The 19744-nt window shown below is 40.4% G+C and overlaps 1 protein-coding gene across 1 annotated transcript in view; it reads left to right on the top strand.

Annotated features, from left to right (window-relative positions):
- The first annotated feature begins 2867 nt into the window (after nt 1–2867).
- The window catches only part of HEATR1 (HEAT repeat containing 1), a 41036-nt gene continuing 24159 nt past the window's right edge, over nt 2868–19744 (top strand). Inside the window, exons 1-18 of the mRNA XM_084796678.1 lie at nt 2868–3090; nt 3598–3693; nt 3990–4163; nt 4684–4900; nt 7372–7513; nt 9101–9202; nt 9514–9654; nt 10685–10896; nt 11012–11145; nt 12356–12458; nt 13279–13389; nt 13852–13969; nt 14639–14746; nt 15588–15683; nt 16130–16218; nt 17974–18185; nt 18679–18800; nt 19460–19651. Of these exons, the coding sequence (XP_084652804.1) occupies nt 4022–4163; nt 4684–4900; nt 7372–7513; nt 9101–9202; nt 9514–9654; nt 10685–10896; nt 11012–11145; nt 12356–12458; nt 13279–13389; nt 13852–13969; nt 14639–14746; nt 15588–15683; nt 16130–16218; nt 17974–18185; nt 18679–18800; nt 19460–19651 (2241 nt within the window). The 5' untranslated portion in view covers nt 2868–3090; nt 3598–3693; nt 3990–4021. The remainder of the gene's footprint in view (nt 3091–3597; nt 3694–3989; nt 4164–4683; nt 4901–7371; nt 7514–9100; nt 9203–9513; nt 9655–10684; nt 10897–11011; nt 11146–12355; nt 12459–13278; nt 13390–13851; nt 13970–14638; nt 14747–15587; nt 15684–16129; nt 16219–17973; nt 18186–18678; nt 18801–19459; nt 19652–19744) is intronic.

Genomic DNA, 19744 nt, shown 5'->3' with positions numbered 1-19744 from the left:
GTCACTTCTGCCATTTAGTGCCACCTTGTCAATCAAGGCAGGGGGTCAGGAGATCATACTATGAAAATATAAGAAATCCAAAGAGTAATTATTGAGTACCTGATGTACGTCAGTCAGTACTCCAGACACCGCAAAAGTAACACAAGAAAAAGGCAGATGCCAACCTCTGCACGCATAACACTTATTTCGCATTGAGAGACAGATGGTAAACATGTCAGATGAATACATGTATCACATTGAGTGACATGTGCTAAAGGACATGGGAAGGGGTGCTATGATAGTGTGGATGGTTTTTAGCTTTTTGTGAGGTCTTCAGTTAAGGGCTCACCGACAAAACAGGTGGGGGTACTCAAGCAAAAGCCTGCAGAGAGGTGGTCCTAATTTCCTTTCTGTTGCCAAGATCAAAGAATCTGACCAAAAGCAATGTAGGGGAGATAAGAGTTTGTTTCCTGGTCACAGTCCATCACTGAGGGACTCAGGTAGGAATTTGAAGACAACACACACTGTCCCGAACCAAGAAACTCACATCATAGCTGAAGAAGAAGAGGAGGAGGAGGAGGAGGAGGAGGAGGAGGAGGAGGAAGGAAAAAAAGAAAAAGGAAAGAAATTCCCATAATAACAAATGATCAGAGCTATTAAAACTGATATCCAAAAAAAACTGATATCCCTGAGTTTTATTGCTAAGATCTTGTTTTACCTATTTCCTCCTCCTCCTCCTCCTCCTCCTCCTCTTTGGTTTTTTCCAGACCAGGTCTCTCTGTGTAGCCTTGGCTGTCCTGGACTTGTTTTGGAGACCAGGCAGGCCTCAAACTCACAGAGAACTGCCTGCCTCTGCCTCCCTGAGTGCTGAGATTACAGGCATGTGCCACCATGCCCAGCCTATCTATTGCTTCTAATACTATTATATTTTGAAATAAGAACCATTATATTATTTTCCCATTTAAAGTACTTTTTTCAACTCATTGTTCCCTGTCAGTTAGTTTCAAAACAGTCTGAAAGTCGGATGTGGTAGAGATGAAGCCCCAGCTGGACATCTGTCATCACCAAGTGAAGTCTTCAGTTCCAGGAATGGATTACATCTAATCAAGTTGGTGGCCAAAGGGGCAGATAGGAAGCCCCAAACAACCCTGGCTATTGTCAAAGCTGTGGGTTGAGCTCCACAAACCTATTGCTGAAGACAGCACCGACACAACTCATGGAACACGAAGACGTAGAGTGGTGTCTACTTAGAGCCTCACCCCTACTGCCTAGTGTTCACGGTACTGGAAGGCACTCTGCATGCTACCAGAGAAGAAAGGTAAATGCCAACCCAGCTACAAAGCCTTTGACCTATAACGGTGACCTGCCTGCAAGATGTGCTGGTGTAATTGTGGCTCACAGCTTGTGGGAGTAAACAACAAATATCTGATTGGATTTTTAAAAGTCCATGAGATGGATCCTATGCCTGACACTGCTCAGGTGGCCAAGAACCTGAGACTAGATAGACCAGAGAGAACCAGGAGAAAATCAACTACTATTGCTCATATATATCCTAAAGACATTCTGCTATACTCACAGATCAGGGTTTCGTGCTCAGACACTATCAGAGAAATTTCCTCCTGCAGTAGAAGAGAACAAATACAGAGACCACAGCTGGACCATGTGTAGAGAGCGAGAGATATCACTCAGTCCTGAATAGGTTTTATCCATGCAATCCCTCTCCTTGGGGATCCCTGTAGAAAAGGAGGCGAAAAGATAGTAAGAGCCAGGTGGGAAGGAGGCTGGCAAGGGAACAAGGCCTTCCAAAGCCAGTAGGAGAGACTCTGGCAGCAGGCACAGGGCCGGCACAGGGCCTGCACAGGTCTCAGTGAGATGGGCCTGCAGCATTGAGAGAGGAAGAACACAGGCCCAGGCCCTAAGGCAGAAGCTGTCTCCCATTGATCATCACTCACAAATGAAGAACTAATTCTCTCCAATGGAGTCTAACTACACTAACCACTCCTAAGACCAGGCCCCTCGCCCAAGCAGTAGATGGCCAACACAAAATGACCTTGAGAGCATTTCAGGAAGTTGTCTTGTAATGCTTTGTTAGAACAAAATTTGTCGTGTTTTGTTTTCTTAACCTTACAGGTCCTTTGCATACATCATGTGGTCTCTAGTTTTGTATTTTTCTAGGACTTCTGTATGTGTGAGCAGGTGTGTCTCTGTGTCTATGGGCATTTCTTGAACTGTTTTCTTTGGCTCTGTTCCTTCTTTTTCTTTATTTTCCCTATTCTGATTTGTTTGTTTTTATTTTGCCTGTTGTTGTTGTTCTTGTTCTTGTTGTTATATGCTTGTTTGTATACTAATAATAAAGAGGGGGAAAGGTGTGGATTTGGGGAGGAAGGTGTGGATTTGGGTGGGTGGAAAAGTGGGGAGGATCTGGGAAGAGTTGGGGAGGGAAAACAGTAATCAAAATATGAAAAGAAAAAAATCTTTTTTGTTTTGTTTTGGAGACAGGGTTTCTCTATACAGCTCTAGCTGTCCTGGAACTCACTCTGTAGATAAGGCTGGCCTCAGAGTACCCCGCCACTTCCCATCTTGGAAAAAGTATTTCAATTAAAAAAAAAAAAAACGTCATATTTCAAATAATAATAAAAAGGAACTAGGAAAATGCCACTCCCTACAAATGCAGACAAAAGCAAAAGTGATCACTAGCCACGTGTGGCGCCGCGAGTGTTCAGTTCTTACAGATCAACCAGATTGCACTTGGGAGCAGCAGCTCATCCCAGGTTGATCTCCACCTCCTGTAACATGTGACACACTCAAACTGGTGAGTGGTGCAGAGATCTGTATCCCCGCCACGCGGCTTCCGGCGCTACAGCCCCTAGCAGGCTGGCTAAGTACCTCGTGAAAGAACCATCCGTGCTACACACCTCAAAGCTCCAAAAGGCTGGCGCAGAGACTGAATGCCAGACCTAAGCCTAAGGGCACACAGCAGAAATCCAATGCTGCGAGCCTTAGAACTAGAAAGCGCTGGGAGCGCGACTCCGAAAGGGGCAGGGCTTATAGGCGTGCTTTTTTTTTTTTTCCCCAGAAAGAAGGCGATTCCAAGGGGAAGAGACTGTGGGCGTAAGTTAATAAATTGCTAAAGAGAGGCGTGTAATAAAAGTGGGGTCTTGGAAAGAGGTGTGGTTGGAAGGCGGAGCTTCAAAGAGGTGCGCAAGCCGAAAGAAGGAGGTGGTCAGGCGGTGTTAACGCACGCCTTTAATCCTACCACTTGGGAGGCAGAGGCAGGAGGATTTAAACGAGGCCAGCTGGTTTACAGACCAACTTCCAGGACAACCAGGGCTACTCCGAATCTTTGTCTCGAAAACCCAAAAAAAAAAGAAAAAAGAAATGAAATGAAATGAAAAGGAAAGGAAAGAAGAAAGAAAGAGAGAGAGAGAGAGAGAGAGAGAAGAAGAAAGAAAGAAAGAAAGAAAGAAAGAAAGAAAGAAAGAAAGAAAGAAAGAAAGAAAGAAAGAAAGAAAGACCGGCAAGAATAATTGGTGGAATTTAGTATCGGGGAGGCGGGGCTTTGTATAGCATTTCCTACAAACGTGTCCCTCTGCTCTTGCCGTACCGAAAAACCGGAAGTTCCTATGAGGCGTGTTTCAGAGTTCCGGGACAGATCCAGCACCATGTGGGAGCTGCTCTGAGGAGTTTATTTGCTGTCGAATCCTGCCGATAATTGTGAGTTCAGGGTGAAGGGGAGCACGGCGCGGCTAGTTGAGGCAGTGGTTTGGGACGGGCGGCCAGGATGGGTTTTGAGGTCGTGGTCTCGGCTTGGGGAAAGCTCTCGCTGCCGAGGTGTAGTTAATGCTGTTGCTGTAGTGATTGAGCTTTGGCGGGTCCTGGTGTGCCTAAACAGCGGGGTTTCTCTGTCCTTGAAAATACTGAGCGCGGTGTTGCCATTATGTGAAGCCTGTGCTGCTATCAGCTAAACCGCTTGAAGTTTCGCAAAAAATTTTCACGATGTTTGTTTTTAGCCGGTGTTTTCAGACACCCGCCCTTGAGCAAGATGACGTCCTTAGCCCAGCAACTCCAGCGACTCGCCCTCCCTCAAACTGATCCCAGCCTCCTGTCTAAACATGAAGTTGCCTCTCTGTTGTTTGACCCCAAGGAAGCGGCCACTATTGACAGGGACACCGCCTTTGCCATCGGTGAGCCCCCGTTCACTTAGGAAAGCTCCTGGAACAGTGATATTGGGGGCCTTTTCTGTGTTTTCTTGTCTTTTGCACTGTTTGCTTTCCGAGAAGTGTCTAACTTGATTTATCTTGTTTAAGGGGAGGAGAAAACCGTTCTTACTAAATGTTGTCTCTGTTTATAAACAATAGTGTCTGAACTTTCACAAACCAAACTAATATGTAAAAAGGAAGAAAAGTAAAGCGACTGAGACAATGACTGGGGTGTAAGGAGTCTTCTAGAACTGGATGTAGTTATATAGTAAGAATTAAAAAGAGGGGTTGGGGTAGAGTCCTTGACGTGAAGTACTTTGTTTTCTCCTAGTAAGTGGGGTCAGATTTATCCTGTGTCTTAACAACTAAAGCCAGTGTTTGAGAGTGCATTACACATTAAAATTAAGTTCATGAACTTGGGTGGGGGCCGGCAGGCCGGGTTGAGGGAAACCAGAATATCTGTTGAGTTTTCTTTCAAAGAAGTTGTAAGTGACTCTTTTCTTAGGATGCACTGGCCTGGAGGAGCTTCTTGGAATTGACCCTGCCTTTGAACAGTTTGAAGCACCATTGTTCAGCCAGCTAGCAAAAACCTTGGAGCGGAGTGTTCAGACCAAAGCAGTGAACAAACAGCTGGATGAAAACATTTCACTCTTCCTCATTCACTTGTCTCCTTATTTCCTGCTTAAGCCAGCACAGAAGTGTCTGGAGTGGTTGATTCACAGGTAGCGAACTATGTTAATCCTTTCAAAACTTAAATAGTTAGAAACACTTGTTAAAGCTGTATTGTTAACTTTAGCTGACTTAGAAGGTAATATGATGTCTAGATTGTGAAGTAAACATATATTAAACATGCTGATCTTGAGTAAAATGTTATTAGTTCCTATTTAGTGTGTTTAGGGTTTTGAGGGGAGTTGTGGTTTGTTTCTTTTTTGAGATTGAGTCTCACTGTGTATCTCTGGCTGACCTCAAACTCCCCAGAGATCTGCCCCTTTCTTCCTCAGCGCTGCTGTTAAAGGTGTTTGTCATCTTTCGTCCTTGGCTATTTTTGTTTTGGGGATAGAGACCACTCGATGTTTTTTGGTTTTTGGGGGAGCGGGGTGGGCTTGAGACTCGGTTTCTCTGTATAGCCCTGGCTGCCCTGGAGCTCATTATGTAAATCAGACTGGCCTCAAACCCAGAGATCTGCTTGCCTCTTCCTCCCAAGTGCTGGTTTTAGAAGTGTATGCTACCACTGCCTAGCTTAAAATGATTTTTAACTTTTTTGGTTTTGGTTTTGAGAAAGTGTCTTTCTATGTAGATTGGATCAGACTGACCTCAATCTCACAAATCTGCCTGCTTTTGCCTCCTAAATCCTGAGATTAAGGTTTTGAAACTCTTGCTCCTGCCTCAGTCTTATGATTATAAGAATGTGCTACCAGACCAGACTTAACTTCATTAGTTCTAAGGAGCTAATATGTTTGCCATTGTAGATTCATTCACATGGTGCAAAACTATTAAATTTCTTTCTTACCACACTAGATGCTAAGAATATCCTTTAAAATATCAACCCAAATCAAGTAGTAATATGATGTGTATTAAGCATTTACATACGAGGACTCGTACTAAGCACTGTGGGTGCTAGTAACCAAACCTTTGTCCTCTGCAAGAGTAACAAGTTCCCTAAATGGCTGAGCCATTTCTTGGCCCTTCCTCACATAACTTTCATTCACAAACAGTGTGATAAAAATATCTGTAGGTTGTCCTTGATTGCTGACTTTAAATATCTTAGTGAAGGTTTACACAAGATTCAGAGAGGTAGCTATGCTAGGATTTGTTGAGGAAAGCTTCATGCAAGTACTGTCTTAGTTAACACTAAAGCCTGTATAAAATTAATAAAAGGCCAGGTCTGGTGTTACTGAACGTACACATGGAGCTAAAGAGATGGCTCAGTGGTAAAGAGTTGACTACTGTTCTTGAAGAGGGCCTACTTAGGGTTCTCAGCTCTCACATCAGGGGCTGCTTACAGCTATCTGTAACTCCGGTTTCAGGGGATCCCGTACCCTCTGACCTTTGTGGGCAAGTGTATACATGTGGCACACAGGCTCCTGTGGGCACTATGCATAATACATCTTTTTTAAGTACATGTAAGAAAATAGGAGAGAGTCAGGAAAAGCACTTGAAAGAGCTAGATTATATAGTTTGGAAAAAAAAAACCTGACAGAAATAATAAGTCTTTCTTAACATTCTTAGCATAAAACAGCTTTTGAAGTTCATATACAAATTATATATGGTTGTCATTTTCTTTCTTCTATCTAAAGAAATTAATGTGATTTTATTAATCTTTTGGTTTTCGCTGGGTGGTTGGGGCCATATACCTTTAGTCCTAGCACTTGGGAGGCAGAGGCAGGCGGATCTCTTGAGTTCAAGGCCAGACAGATCTACAAAGTGAGTTCCAGAACATCCAGGGCTATACAGAGAAACCCTGTCTCCAAAAAAAACCAACCCCCCCTTCCCCCCTAAAAATTGTTTTGGTTTTAGAAATATAGTACTTAGGAAATCTGTAAAGGTGACTGGAGCACAAGTAAACCCAGCAATTTTTGTCTTGTTAGCCTGTTAGCTTTCTGTGCTTTAATTATTATGATCCCACAGTTTTGTTAAATTTGAAAGAAAATGAATAGGGTATAATTTTTGTTTTGTTTTTTGAGACAGGGTTTCTCTGTGTACTAACTCCGGCTGTCCTGAACTCAATTTGTAGACCAGGCTGGCCTCAAACTCACAGAGATCCTCCTGCCTCTGCCTCCTGAGCACTGAGATTAAAGGTGTATGCCACCATGGCCTGCTATACTGAATATTCAAAATGTTATGGCTCAATTGATTGAATCGAACTTAAATGCAAATAGAGGGTTTATTATCTAAGTACTCTTTATCTTGCTGTGATTGATACTTATTGTAGGTCTTTGTACTCTTTGAGACAGGATTTGGACCTTTTAGAAACATGTACCTTCCAGGCATGTTGATGCATTCTTGGGAAGCTGAGGCAGGTAGATCTCTGTAAGTTTGAGGCCATCCTGGCCTTGTCTGTATAGCAAGTTCCATGCTAGGCAGGGCTACACGGTGAAACTATGTCAAAAGAGGAGAAGAAGAAGAAAGAAAAGATAAAAAACAAGGACCTATGAATTTTGTATAGATTTTAATTGTTTTATATTCTCCCTAGATTCCACATCCATCTTTACAATCCAGATAGTCTCATTGCTTGTGTTCTGCCATACCATGAAACACGGATATTTGTGCGGGTGATACAGCTTCTAAAAATTAGTAATCCAAAGCACAAATGGTTTTGGCTGTCTCCTGTTAAGGTAACATTGTTAAATGACATATTCATTTATGTATATAATTATAAATCATAAGTAAGGTGTTATGTTTTGGTTTGGTTTTGTGTATTGTTTGTTTGGTTTGTTTCCTTTTGAAACAGGTCTCACTGTGAAGCCCTGGCAGATTCAATTCACAGAGATCCACCCCTTTCCTCCTTAGTTGCTTAACTAGCTTTGTTTTGGGGGTAGGGTCTCACTTTACAACAAAAACTGCTTATGAACATTCTTTTTTTTTTTTTTGAGAAAGGGTCTCTGTGTAGCCCTGTCTGGCCTAAAACTCACAATGTAGACCAAGCTGACCTCAGACTTACAGATCTGCCTGCACCTGGAGCTAATGACAGGTGTTAGTGAAGCTAGGCGACAGAGCAAGAAGGGAATGGGCAATTTTGGATTCCGTTTAATTTAATTTGGGAAAAGTAAATCCCTTCATGATCCTGGGGATAGTCCAGTATTACCTATACCATTAATTTCCTAGCTTCCTGCTGAAACTCTTTATCAGTGCCATCTAGCATTTATTTAGTACCCAGCATTCGTCTAGGTGTTTTTCATCATACTCTCATGGAGTCTCATAAACTCTTTATACAGGTAAGGACAGACTCAGAATATTTAAGCTACTTGCTAGAGTTCCTGTAACCAAAGTGGGGACAGTTACTGTATGAACCTTATTCTTTGCACTGTATGTGCTACTCTGCATTTGTAATTTTGGTACCAAACTTTTTTTTTTAAAGATGGAGAGAATGGAACTCTTAAAATGCTTACACAAATTAAAGGGATGAGGATAACTTGAAGAGCATCAGGAAATTGTTACAATTATATAAGGTGTTTGGAAGGAAAGGATGGTTATCTGAGAAGAAGGCCTAGTAAGATCTCTCTGTAACAAATTGGAAGAAAGTAGGTGTATATCATAGGCAGGAGCTTGCTGATGGGGCTGAGGGAAAAGCTGAAGAGGATGAAAGGAGACTTAACCGACCAGGGGCTTGCATCAGGACCTGATGTCAGGTGGTGTGAACTTAGCAGTTGGAAGGAACCAGACGAAAGGAATCCCCAGTTTTGGATTCAAAAGAAAATTTAAAAGTCTGGATGTAAATCAGTTGGACTAACTGGAGTTCAAAACATGCAGCCTGTGACAAGCTGCCTTTCCCAGCACTCACTCTGCTCAGAGCATCAAGACCATTTTCTCTTGCTCTTCCACAGACTTCGCCATTATCTAGAAATCACCTCAGTCTCCCACTAAAGGTTACTTGCAGTCTTCATCTGTTTTGTTAATGTTTAGTTACAGATCATGTGCAGCAGTAGTGGGCCTGGCAGTATAGATTAGCCAGGGTCTGTTTCTGCTCTTAGGATTTGTGAAGCAGAGACAGAACAATGTCGTGTTTACTCAAAAACCAGAATTATTAAGAGCTACAGAATTGAGATTAAGTATATACATAAATGGCCCATGGTCATTATTTTCTGCTTAAGAGTTTCTGTGTTGATGAGCTGTCACAATATACAGATGGTACTAGATAGATACTTGAGGTCCAGGTCAGTTGGCAATTGTTTCTAATAGCTTGTTCTTTTTATCAATAATAGCAGTCTGGAGTGCCTTTAGCTAGAGGAACTTTGGTCACCCATTGCTACAAAGACCTTGGATTCATGGATTTTATTTGCAGTCTAGTGACCAGATCTGTGAAGGTGAGCCATGAGTGTGTGGATTCATAAAGTGATTGTTTGCTGTGAGAAAGGAATCATATTCGGTGGAACTGGAAGCAAGTCCCTATGTTGAATGGTCTGCTCTAGGGTGCATGAACAAGTGGAGAGTCAGTCTTCACCAAAGATGTTTTCTACAAAAAATAAATTAGTCTACTGCTTATCAAGTTCCAGCTACAGTGATTATTAAATAGAAAGTGTGTTAGGTCAGTCATTCTTGCTCAGTGTTTTGTATGATACTTAGGGAGCCAGAGACTTCAGGAGAGCCCACATGTGCATTGTGTTCCCTGTTTTAGGCTTTCGCTGAGTATCCAGGAAGCTCAGCACAGTTGAGAGTGCTCTTGGCCTTCTATGCTTCCACCATTGTGTCTGCTCTAGTGGCTGCTGAGAACCTTTCAGACAGCATCGTCGCTAAACTGTTCCCATACATCCAAAAGGTTGGTCAAGTGAATCATTTTATACATAAAGGAATTGGCTTGCTTTTGAAATTTTCATGGAGAAATAAGTATTTTTAAATTGATAGTTTATTTTGAATGGTTGATGAGAGTCAATCTTTAGTTTAACAAGTCTTCAGTTCTTTAATAGGTGTCTAATGATAAACATTAGCTCTCACTGTGTCCTAGATGTAATTTCTTAGTCATATTTTTGTCTTACAGGAAAGGGAAAAGAGCAGACTGTCCTCTAAGCACAGGCTGTCTCTTACCTGGTCTCTTAGCACTGGTGTCTTTCCAGACACCTGACAGAGCCTCTGCTTTCACTTCTAGGCCCTGAATACTTCTATCTTTAATACAGTATAATTTTTACTCTCCTGAGTCATGAGATGGCCATCTCCCTTCCAAAGACATGAGCTCACAGCAGAGCTGTGCCCCTTGTTGGTGTGTCTGAGTTAGGAGGCTTTTCTGAGGTCCCTCCCTTCTCATCCTATAGACTTGTCTCATCCCACTTCGGAAGTCATTGTACATTAGATTTTATTGACCCTTTAAACTTTACAGTGTATGTATTTGTTTGGTGTTTTTAAAAATTATATTTTGCTTCAAGGGCTTAGCCATTTCATTTGTTTGTTTGTGCATGTGTGTGCTGGTGTAGAAACCAGAGGACAACTCATGTGAACCTGTTCTATTCTCTTACCATGTGAGCCCTGAGGATGATACTAAGTACTCATACCCGCTGAAACATTTTGCCAGCCTTAGTTTTTGTTTTTTGCTGTGTGAGCCACACTGGTTTTGAACTCATGTTTGTCCTGCCTCAGCTCACTGAGTGCTGTGACAGCTGTCTTATAGTTTGTTTTTTTTTATCTTAACCATGGAAGCATAAGGATTGTACATAACCATGTGATATTTCAAAATGTGTTTTACTATGTTTAACATTTAAGTCAGGGCAAACATTGACATTTCTAATCTGTTGTATTTAAAAAGAAGAACATAATTCTATATTTTGTCATTTTCCTTATATTTTAAAACTATTTAGGGGTTGAAATCATCTTTACCAGATTATAGAGCTGCCACATACATGATAATCTGTCAGATTTCTGTGAAAGTAACGATGGAAGATACCTTTGTGAACTCACTGGCATCCCAGCTCATCAGAACACTGACCAAGGTTCCTTCTCAGGTCAAGGATGGATTAGGTTGCCTGATAATTCTCTTACAGCGACAGAAGCCAGAGTCCCTTGGGAAAAAGTATGTATTATTGTACAGTTAGAGGCCAGTGAGTTGAAGTTTTGGTAAGATGTACTGCTTTTTAAACTGCTGCTTGTCTGATTTGTTGGTATTATGTATGCTTGCTTCTTTACAGGCCGTTTCCTCACTTGTGTAGTGTTCCAGATCTCATAGTGCTACTTCACAGCATCTCTGAAAGCTATGATGTGAGTCCTCTTCTGCGCTACATGCTGCCCCATCTGGTTGCCTCTGTTGTGCAGCACATTGCAGGTCTGTGGCTTACATTTGAGTCTAAAAGCTTCCTAAGTTCCAGTGATCTTCAAGTAGGACTGGCACTTGGTGGACCGTTTAGAACTGTTTAAAAAGTTCTTATAATTCAGTCGTTTCTGTGTAACTTGTCTTTGAAGTGAAAATTCTTTAGGGTTGTTGGTGGGCTCACTGAAGGGAGAACCTGTCATTCTGAGAAATTTCTCAGGATTCTGTTATTTAAATAGGCTCTGCTGGAACAAAAGAATTTGTCCAAATAAACTTTTGCTTCCCTTCTAGATAATTAATGATCTCTAGTGTTTCGTTCACAGTAAATATCCACCTGCCAGGAAGTAAGCCAAGAAGATTTCATACATAAAAATCCAAATTATGAAAGAAAATGATAAATTTGCACTATTTCTCTTTACTTCGATAACCAGAAAAGAAAGTAAATAATTGGTCCTATTGCTGCTTAGAGAATACTAACAAAAACATCTCAAAATTATGTTAAATCTGATGAATACTAAGAAAAGCATCTTTAAAATTATGTTGAGTCGGATGTAAAAAAGATTTGCACAACCCAGTCTTAGCTTAAAGCTTTCATTTCAGTAAAACCTAGAAGATGGCAACCTTGACTTAGTCAGGAGGCATTGACAGGAGAGCTTAGCCTGTCTCAGAGTCTAGTTATAGCCCAGCTTCACTGACTTTTAGTGCAATCTGGGAAAACAATATATAATTTCTGCACTTCTGTTTTATTATTGATATCATGGCTATACTTATAAAAGTATGGAGAATTTCAGGAGAAAGGTAAATGAGAATAATGTATACAGAGGTGGTTTGTAAATTATTCAGTACACAAAATATACCTTTGAATATAAGAGGGGTCTGGGGAGATGACTCAGTAGTCAAGAATGCTTACTGTCTTGCACAGGCCCCAGATAAAGTACCTAGTAGCACCCATATTGGGCAGTTCATAGCTGTCTATGACTCCAGGGGGTCTGGTGCCCTCTGGCCTCTGCAGACACCTGCATACATCTGGTGCACATGAGCTCAATGCAGGCACCCAGTCATATACATATATAAAAACACAACTTAAAAAGAAAGACAGGTAAAAAGCTGGATATTAGTATATATGTTTTTAAGTAATTACTGGAAAAGTTTTCCACTGTAACTTTAATCGTGAGCATGACCAAAAGAATATCCCTAACTTAGTTTTCATGTGTTACATATTAAGGAGAAGACACTGAAGGGATTGATGGTCAGATCTACAAGAAGCATTTAGAAGCCATACTTACGCACCTACCACTGACGAGCAACCTGGACCACCTGCTGGCTAGGTAAGGTTGTTTTCCACATGCTTCTGCTCTTGCATGTGTATGGCTAAGTGTGCACTTCAGGATTCATGAGGAGCTTTTTAGAATGCTTTTTAATGTATTTTGCACTGTCAATATCATTTCACTAATTACGGTATAGAGTATAAAAACTGACAGCGTAAAATGTAAAAGTAAGTTTCCCTTAATTGTCTTTAATGTTTATATAAGAAAATGAAAAGGTAGGAGCCCAGCTAAATTTGAGTTGTAACTAAGTTTACAAGTGTTTAAATTCTTCTATTAATAAATGGATAAATGGGCCATAGTACCTGAAGTAGCATATCAAAGCTGATACTCAGTAAATGTCACCTAGAATCTTACTATTAAGAGTAGGTATGCGGTGGAAATTATTTCCTCCTTTTCTCTCAAAGGCAGTTCTGTTTCCCCTTTTCATTTCCTGTCTGATGGACAGTTCAATGTGAAGAATACAGTGTCCAGGTGCTGTAGTAGACCTGGGTTGGAAATCTGGCTAATAGCACTTCAGTTGAAGAAGTCGTTTTGGAAGCCAGTCCTCCTGCGTCTGAAGACAGGGAACTGCTTGTAGGTGTGCCTCGTTTGTAATCTGGGAGGCTTGATTTACAGTCTGGAATCAGAATGACCTTTAAAACGTAAAGCCCCTCTCTGTTCTTCCTGGCCCAGGAAGGGTCACTACACATTTGACCTCTGTTGCTGTTTTATTTGACCTCAGGCAAATTTGAAGGCTTCCTATACCCTAGTCTTTCCTATGAAGGTGTGATTAGAGATTTGTAAAGGGATTCCATGATTGGTGTTCCGTTTTCTTTTGCAGCCTTCTTTTTGAAGAGTATATTTCATACAGTTCCCAGGAGGAGACCAATGCTAATGGAGTGGCTTTGCTCAATGAGCAGTTTCTTCCGCTCATCAGACTTTTAGAAAGCAAGTAAGCTGAGTGTGTGTGGGTGTCATCTTCAGTGTTGATCAGCTGTCTGGAGAGAAATAACTTGCAGGTTGTGTCTTAAAGCAATGGGTTGTAGATGCTTTTTCTTATATTTTCCTTTTCAGAAAGGAACAGTATATTTAGAATGAGATATCTTGAAAGAAAAAAGGAGGGTCTGGACAGTATAAATTTTTTTTAAACTAGAGACTTTTTTATTGTCTTCATAGTGACAGACTTGATCAATATTAGCATATATGTATAGAATGTGTTAAATTACGTTTCACTCTGAGTAACTTTTAAAATGTCATGTGTGAAAAAAATAAAAATAAAAGAATAAAAAATAATTTAAAAATAATAATGAAAATAAATAATTAATTAATTAAAATGTCATGTGTGTTGTGCATGTGGGTGAATGTGGCTAACAGCATTATCAAGAATGCTGAATGAAGTGTAATTCCTTCTTAGATACCCCAGAGCATTGGATGTTGTATTGGAGGAACGCCTGAAAGAAATTACAGGCCTAAAAAAGCAGGAGCTTTTCCACCAGTTTATTTCTCTTTCTACTAGTGGAGGAAAGTATCAGGTGGGTTGTTCTTCCCCAGCACAGCTAAGACAAGAATTGATGGTATGGCTATTTGAAGAGTTCCACACAGTAATTTCCTGCTTTTTTCTTTGAATGCACACCTTCAGAAAAGCTGAGAATTTATACACTTTGTGTAGTTACTAAAAGTAGACCTCTGGGGCAGGAATTATAACAGGAGATTCAAGCCTAAATTCTAAAAATTTGATGGGTTGAGGCAAACGTTCTTATAAACAGCCTTGGAATCGAATAGTATGAAGAGAAATGCACTTTTTTCCCTGAAGCTAGGCTATTAGTTTCAGTGGTGTGGTCTGATTTCCATGTGTCAGCAAAGCTGTCGGCAGTTGCAGCATCTTTGTTATTCAGCTGGGCCATGTTCTGTCTCAGTGAGGTACCAGTTCAGTACTTTGACTTGGAATTATCACCCATGACAGTGCTGAGTTACTTCATAATGCTTTCACTTAACCCACACATCCAAGCGCACAAGTACACAGAACACCATGCACAGCAAGCATGTTTCCTGACTGTAGTTCGTGCTGTCTTCTAGAGAAAAATGTCTGGGTCTATATGTAGATGGTTGCTGCACAATATGTTGGGCAATGTAGAGTGTCTCGTTCTTGTTTTTTCGTTACATGTTACTCATTTAAGTAAATTACTCTGTTGGATCTGCAGTTTTTAGAGGATTCTGACACCTCTTTGATGCTCAGTTTGAATCATCCACTGGCTTCTGTGAGACTGCTGGCCATTGGTCACCTGAAGCGTATCATGAGAACATCACAGGTTTGTGTCAGACAGCTTTTACTTTTGATTTTTCCCCCTTACAATGACTAGTCTCATTCTAGAATAAGAAGTTGGAGTTTCCATCAAGATTTATTTATATTGTATAATTGCAAATAAGTCAAACTTTACTACCTTTTTTAGTTTTTTCAAAATAATCTGCCTAGTTGAGTTTTTTGAGGGGTTTGCTTTGTTTTTACATTTTTGTTTTATATTTACATTTTAAGGGTTATAGTTAATATTTAAAGTTTGTTTTACTTATTTATTTATTTTGTGCCTGTGCATGTAGACACAAGTACTTGTACAGAGGTCAGAGGAAACCTTGTGGGTGAGAAGGCCTCAATGTCGGTATGGGAGTTTTCAAGTTGCCAGGCTTGGTAGCAAGGGCTTTCACCCACAGAGCTATCTCAAGGGCCTGTCATCTCTCTCTGGGCTATCTCTTAGCAAGGTCAACCAACCATAGGCGGGGTGTGGTGGTACACGCCTTTAATCCCAGCACTCAGGAGGCAGAGGCAGGTGGATCACTGTGAGTTCAAGGCCAGCCTGGTCTACAAAGCAAGTCCAGGACAGCCAAGGCTACACAGAGAAACCCTGTCTCGAAAAACAAAAAAAAAAAAAAAAAAAGGAGATGGTATTTAGATTGTATATATACAACGTATGTATGCTCAGGAAGACTGAGAGAGCATTGTAGCTGTTACCAATCCCAGAAGGCCTGTTGGACCTGAGTCTGATTTGCTGTGCTTGCAGAACTGGGCCTGGTCTCTGTGCTGGTATTCTGAGGTGTCACTTCCAGTGTGAAAGCCTATGAGCTTTGTTGCAGTTCATTTGCTTTTCTCTTGTTTAGGAGGGCATTGATGAGACTTTCATTAAAGAAGCTATTCTAACCCGATTAGGCGATGATAATCTGGACGTTGTTTTGTCGGCTCTCAGTGCTTTTGAGGTGAGGAAATGTGTTCTGGGGATGTGCACACTTTGTTTGTAAATACTCTTATTTTTCTCACGTGCTCATTGGCTCTGGACAGGAAACGGTTTGGAAGTTAGTTCACTGAGTGTAGACGTAAGTCTGGTGATGAGTCTTGGAGGAGTAGCTAGACTGCACAACTTGTTGGATAAAGAAGTACGACAAAAAAAGAACCTGCTTTGTGAGTGTTTATATTGTAAGAGCTCTGTGTCACAGCAGGTGTCCCAAGACATGGCAAATTGGGTCATGAATGCAACTTTTGAGAAATTGTTCTCGTAAGTGAAAAGAAAAGTTCTTATAGAAAAAAGTTCTCCTGAAATTCTTTGGAGAAATGTTTATAATTAACCATTTTTTCAATTTCATTTAGAAATACCTTACATATTTGGCAAGTAAATATCTACTTCTGATTTTTTTTTTCCTTCTAGATTTTTCAGCAACACTTCAGTGTAGAAGAGACGGCTTCAAATCTTCTGAATCTCTTTCAAAAAGCAGACTTTTCAAAGAATAAGGGGTGGTATGTGTTTGCATTTCCTGTGGTTAAGCTCTTGTCAGTCAGTGACGATCTCAGCAAGTTCACACGGCTTCTCTCCCATTTTGACTAATGACTTTAAAAACCTAGTGATTCGCCTTTTGCACATGATTGCAGGACAGCTTTTAAATTTTTCTTATTATTTGTTTGTGTGTGTGTGTGTGTCTTTGTTCATGTGTGTGCACATGCCACTGCGTACACTTGGAGGTCAAATGACAATTTTGTAGGGTGAGTTCTGTTTTCACCTTCCCATGGGTCTGGGAATTGAATTCAAGTGTCAAGGCCTGTGGAGCAAATTGCTTTGACTCCATGAGCCGTCTGTACCGTGCTGGTAGAACAGGTCTCAATGGAGGACTCTCTTGAACTGTAAGACATCTACTTGATTTTCTGGTATTTGAATGCTATTTTATGCTTGAATTTCTGAAAAATAAAATAGTATGTAACGTAGGATATAATATTAGAGCTGGGCATAGTGGTGTATGCCTTTAATTCCCACACTCAGGAGGCAGAGGCAGGCAAGCAGATCTCTTGAATTCAAGGCCATCCTGGTTTACAGATTGAGTTTTAAGACAGCCAGAGCTGAAATAGAGAAACCCTGTCCCAGAAAAGAAAAAGAAAAAAAAAAAAAGAGATGATACTAAATTTTGAGAAGTAGGGTGGAGTTTCTAATTCTCTTAGTTAAGAGAATTAATTAATATATTAGTTAAAAGGATTAATTGATTAAATGCAAATAAATAAGCTCAAAAGCTTGTAACACATTAAGTATATAATGAGCTGTGAGCATTTCATTTTCAGTTCCTACCATTTTTGTTGCTTATCTTTTGTTTTGCAAGAAAAAGTGATAGATTTGGAGAATATGAGAGGATTCTTGTGGAGTTTTCTGTTTGTCCTGTCAGTTGTTGATACATAGTAGCATTTAGATTTGATCATCTAGGAGAGAGAAGTTGAGAATTTCATACATGAGTACAATGTATTTTGATCACATTCACGCCAGCTCCTAAATCCACCTTTTACCTTCTCACCTCCCAATTTTGTGGTTTCACCTCCTTCCTTTATAATCCTCCAAGTCCAATTTGTGCTGCCCATATAAGTGAGGGTGTAGAACCATGCAATGGAGCATGGCTGATCTCCCAGGGGCCATACCCTTAGTGACAACCGGCTCTCTCTTTCCCAGAAAGGAAATTCTTCTTGCTTTATTTATGTGATATGATGTGTAGGGGCGTTTTGTCTGCATATATTTGTATGCACCTCATAAATGCTTAGGGCCTGTGGAGGCCAGAGAGACCCAGATTCTCCAGAAGTGGTGTTAACACTGGTTGTTAAATTGCCATGTGGGTGCTGGGAACCCAGATCCTCCAGGAGAGGAGCCAGTGTTCTTCCTGCAGAGCATCGCTTCAGCCCCAGGGTATCCTTTTTTTTAAATGCATGAGTAAATCTTTATTGTCTAATGGAGCTGAGGTATCTGATGTAATATACTTTGATACAGTTGGAGGATTTTTGGGTTTTTGTTGTTTTTTTGTTTTTGTTTTTGTTTTTAAATATTTGACAGGACAAAATTATTGGGTAGATAACTCCTTTATTGGCATGGATCTAAGGTTGTGTCTTGGTGCTCTCTGAGCAGTATTTTTGTCTAGGAGACCAGGTAAGTTATTGCCAGCTGAGGCAGAACATTGCAATAATGAATTCTGCTGACTTGTCTTTAACATGTCTCTGAACCAAATGTGCTTTCCTGTCTTCCAGGTACAGGGTGCTTGAGTTAGCAGCAAACATACTAATTAAAGAAGAGATACTGAGTAAAAATGACCAGCTGTCAAATCAGGTGGTTGTCCAGTTGCTGCCTTTTATGGTCATTATTACTGATGATATAGAGTCTCTTGATATGAAAATTGCTGTACATTTGTCAAAATCAGGAATTTGCTCTCTGCATCCTCTGTTAAGAGGCTGGAAAGAAGGTGAGAAAGTTGGTTGTTAGGTAAAACATACCTCTTTTTTGTTTGGTGTGTTTTTTGTTTGTTTTTGTTTTTGTTTTTGTTTTTGTTTTTGTTTTTGAGAGTTTCTCTTGTGTAGTCTTGGCTGTCCTAGACTCGCTTTGTAGACCAGGCTGGCCTCAAACTCAAAGACATCTGCCTGCCTCTGCCTCCCGAGTCCTGGGATTAAAGGCCTGTGCCACCATGCCCAGCAACATACCTATTTTATAAAGAAAATAAGTCAGATAAAATTTGGCTGTCTTTGCTCTTTTCAGTTGTATATGTCATTTGTCAACATATTTTTTTATCAAGACATGCTTGATTCAGACAAATTCAGAACTATATTAAAAAGAAAAAGAAAAGGCAAGCCTTTGAAGAAAACTAGTAAAAATTTTATCTAAATGTGTTACTTTTACCTAATACTTTATGTGGATGCCAGTGATACAGGGCTGCCTGTATTCAATTTTTTTTTTTACAGCTCTTGAAAATGTTATTAAAAACAGAAAGTTGAAAGGAATAATTGGCGTAGGAAATCAGAAGATGGTTCAGTTGCTGGCTGGCAATTTGAGTGCAGGAGTCCACTCGTCAGTGTTGAAGCTGGTAGGTGTGCCGTCCGCCTCTCCTCTGAGGGCTCCTCTTGCTTACAGGCACCCACTTCTGCTCTACAGAACTTCTTCTCTGCCTTGTCATTGTCGTTTCATTCTTAAACACTGTTTTGCTTTAAACAAATACAAAGGTAGTTTTGTGTAGCCCAAGCTGACCTGGGATTCATGATCTTCCTGCCTCGGCTTGTACAACCACCTGTGGCTAACTTAGCATATCCTACAAATTGTCTGCAATCTTTACTATTTTATGTCAGTTTTTTGACTAATGAAAATACTTTGGTTCTTTTTAATCTTAATATTACATTTTTCCTAATTTATTTTTAAAAGATTAAATTCTTTTTGTTATTAACTTAGCAAGATGAAATTAAAAGAAAATAGTAAACTAAAATGGTATTAGGTATCTGATTTACTGAATTTTGTTACGGTTTGTATTTTTTAGGTGTATGGTTTAAAAGCATTAACTTGTCAAATGTATTTATGTAGATTATATTTTCTAGAAGTTTGTACAATTACTTGTAATAACTGTTTATTGCCTTTTAAAAGGATTTGTTTGTCTTCTTCCCTTCTGTGTGATGCATAGATAGGCCTGAGGTAGAAAAGCATGTCCTGTGAAGATCATGACTAACCAGTAACAGAATATGCTGATTTCTCAAGGTGGAAGACTTAATACGTGCTGCGGAAAAGGAGGCCTACAATGTGAAGCAGAAAGTGGCGTTTCACGTGATTGTGTCTGTGCTCATCTCTTGCTGTTCATCCTTCAGAGAAACCTGCTTCCCGTTTGCTATAAGGGTGTTCAGCTTGTTGCAGAAAAAAATAAAGAAGCTCAAAAGCATCATCACTGCTGTGGTAAGGGGTGCAGTGTCTGCAGAAAGTTGAATGTTGAGTAAATAACAAAACGGCAACCCAGATGCTGAGCTATGGTGTCTGCATCCAGCTGGG

This window comes from Acomys minous, assembly GCF_964271855.1.
Source record: "Acomys minous genome assembly, chromosome: 9".
NCBI lineage: Eukaryota > Metazoa > Chordata > Mammalia > Rodentia > Muridae > Acomys > Acomys minous.
Note: the sequence above shows the minus strand (reverse complement) of the source record. Positions and strands in the feature narration are given on the sequence as shown.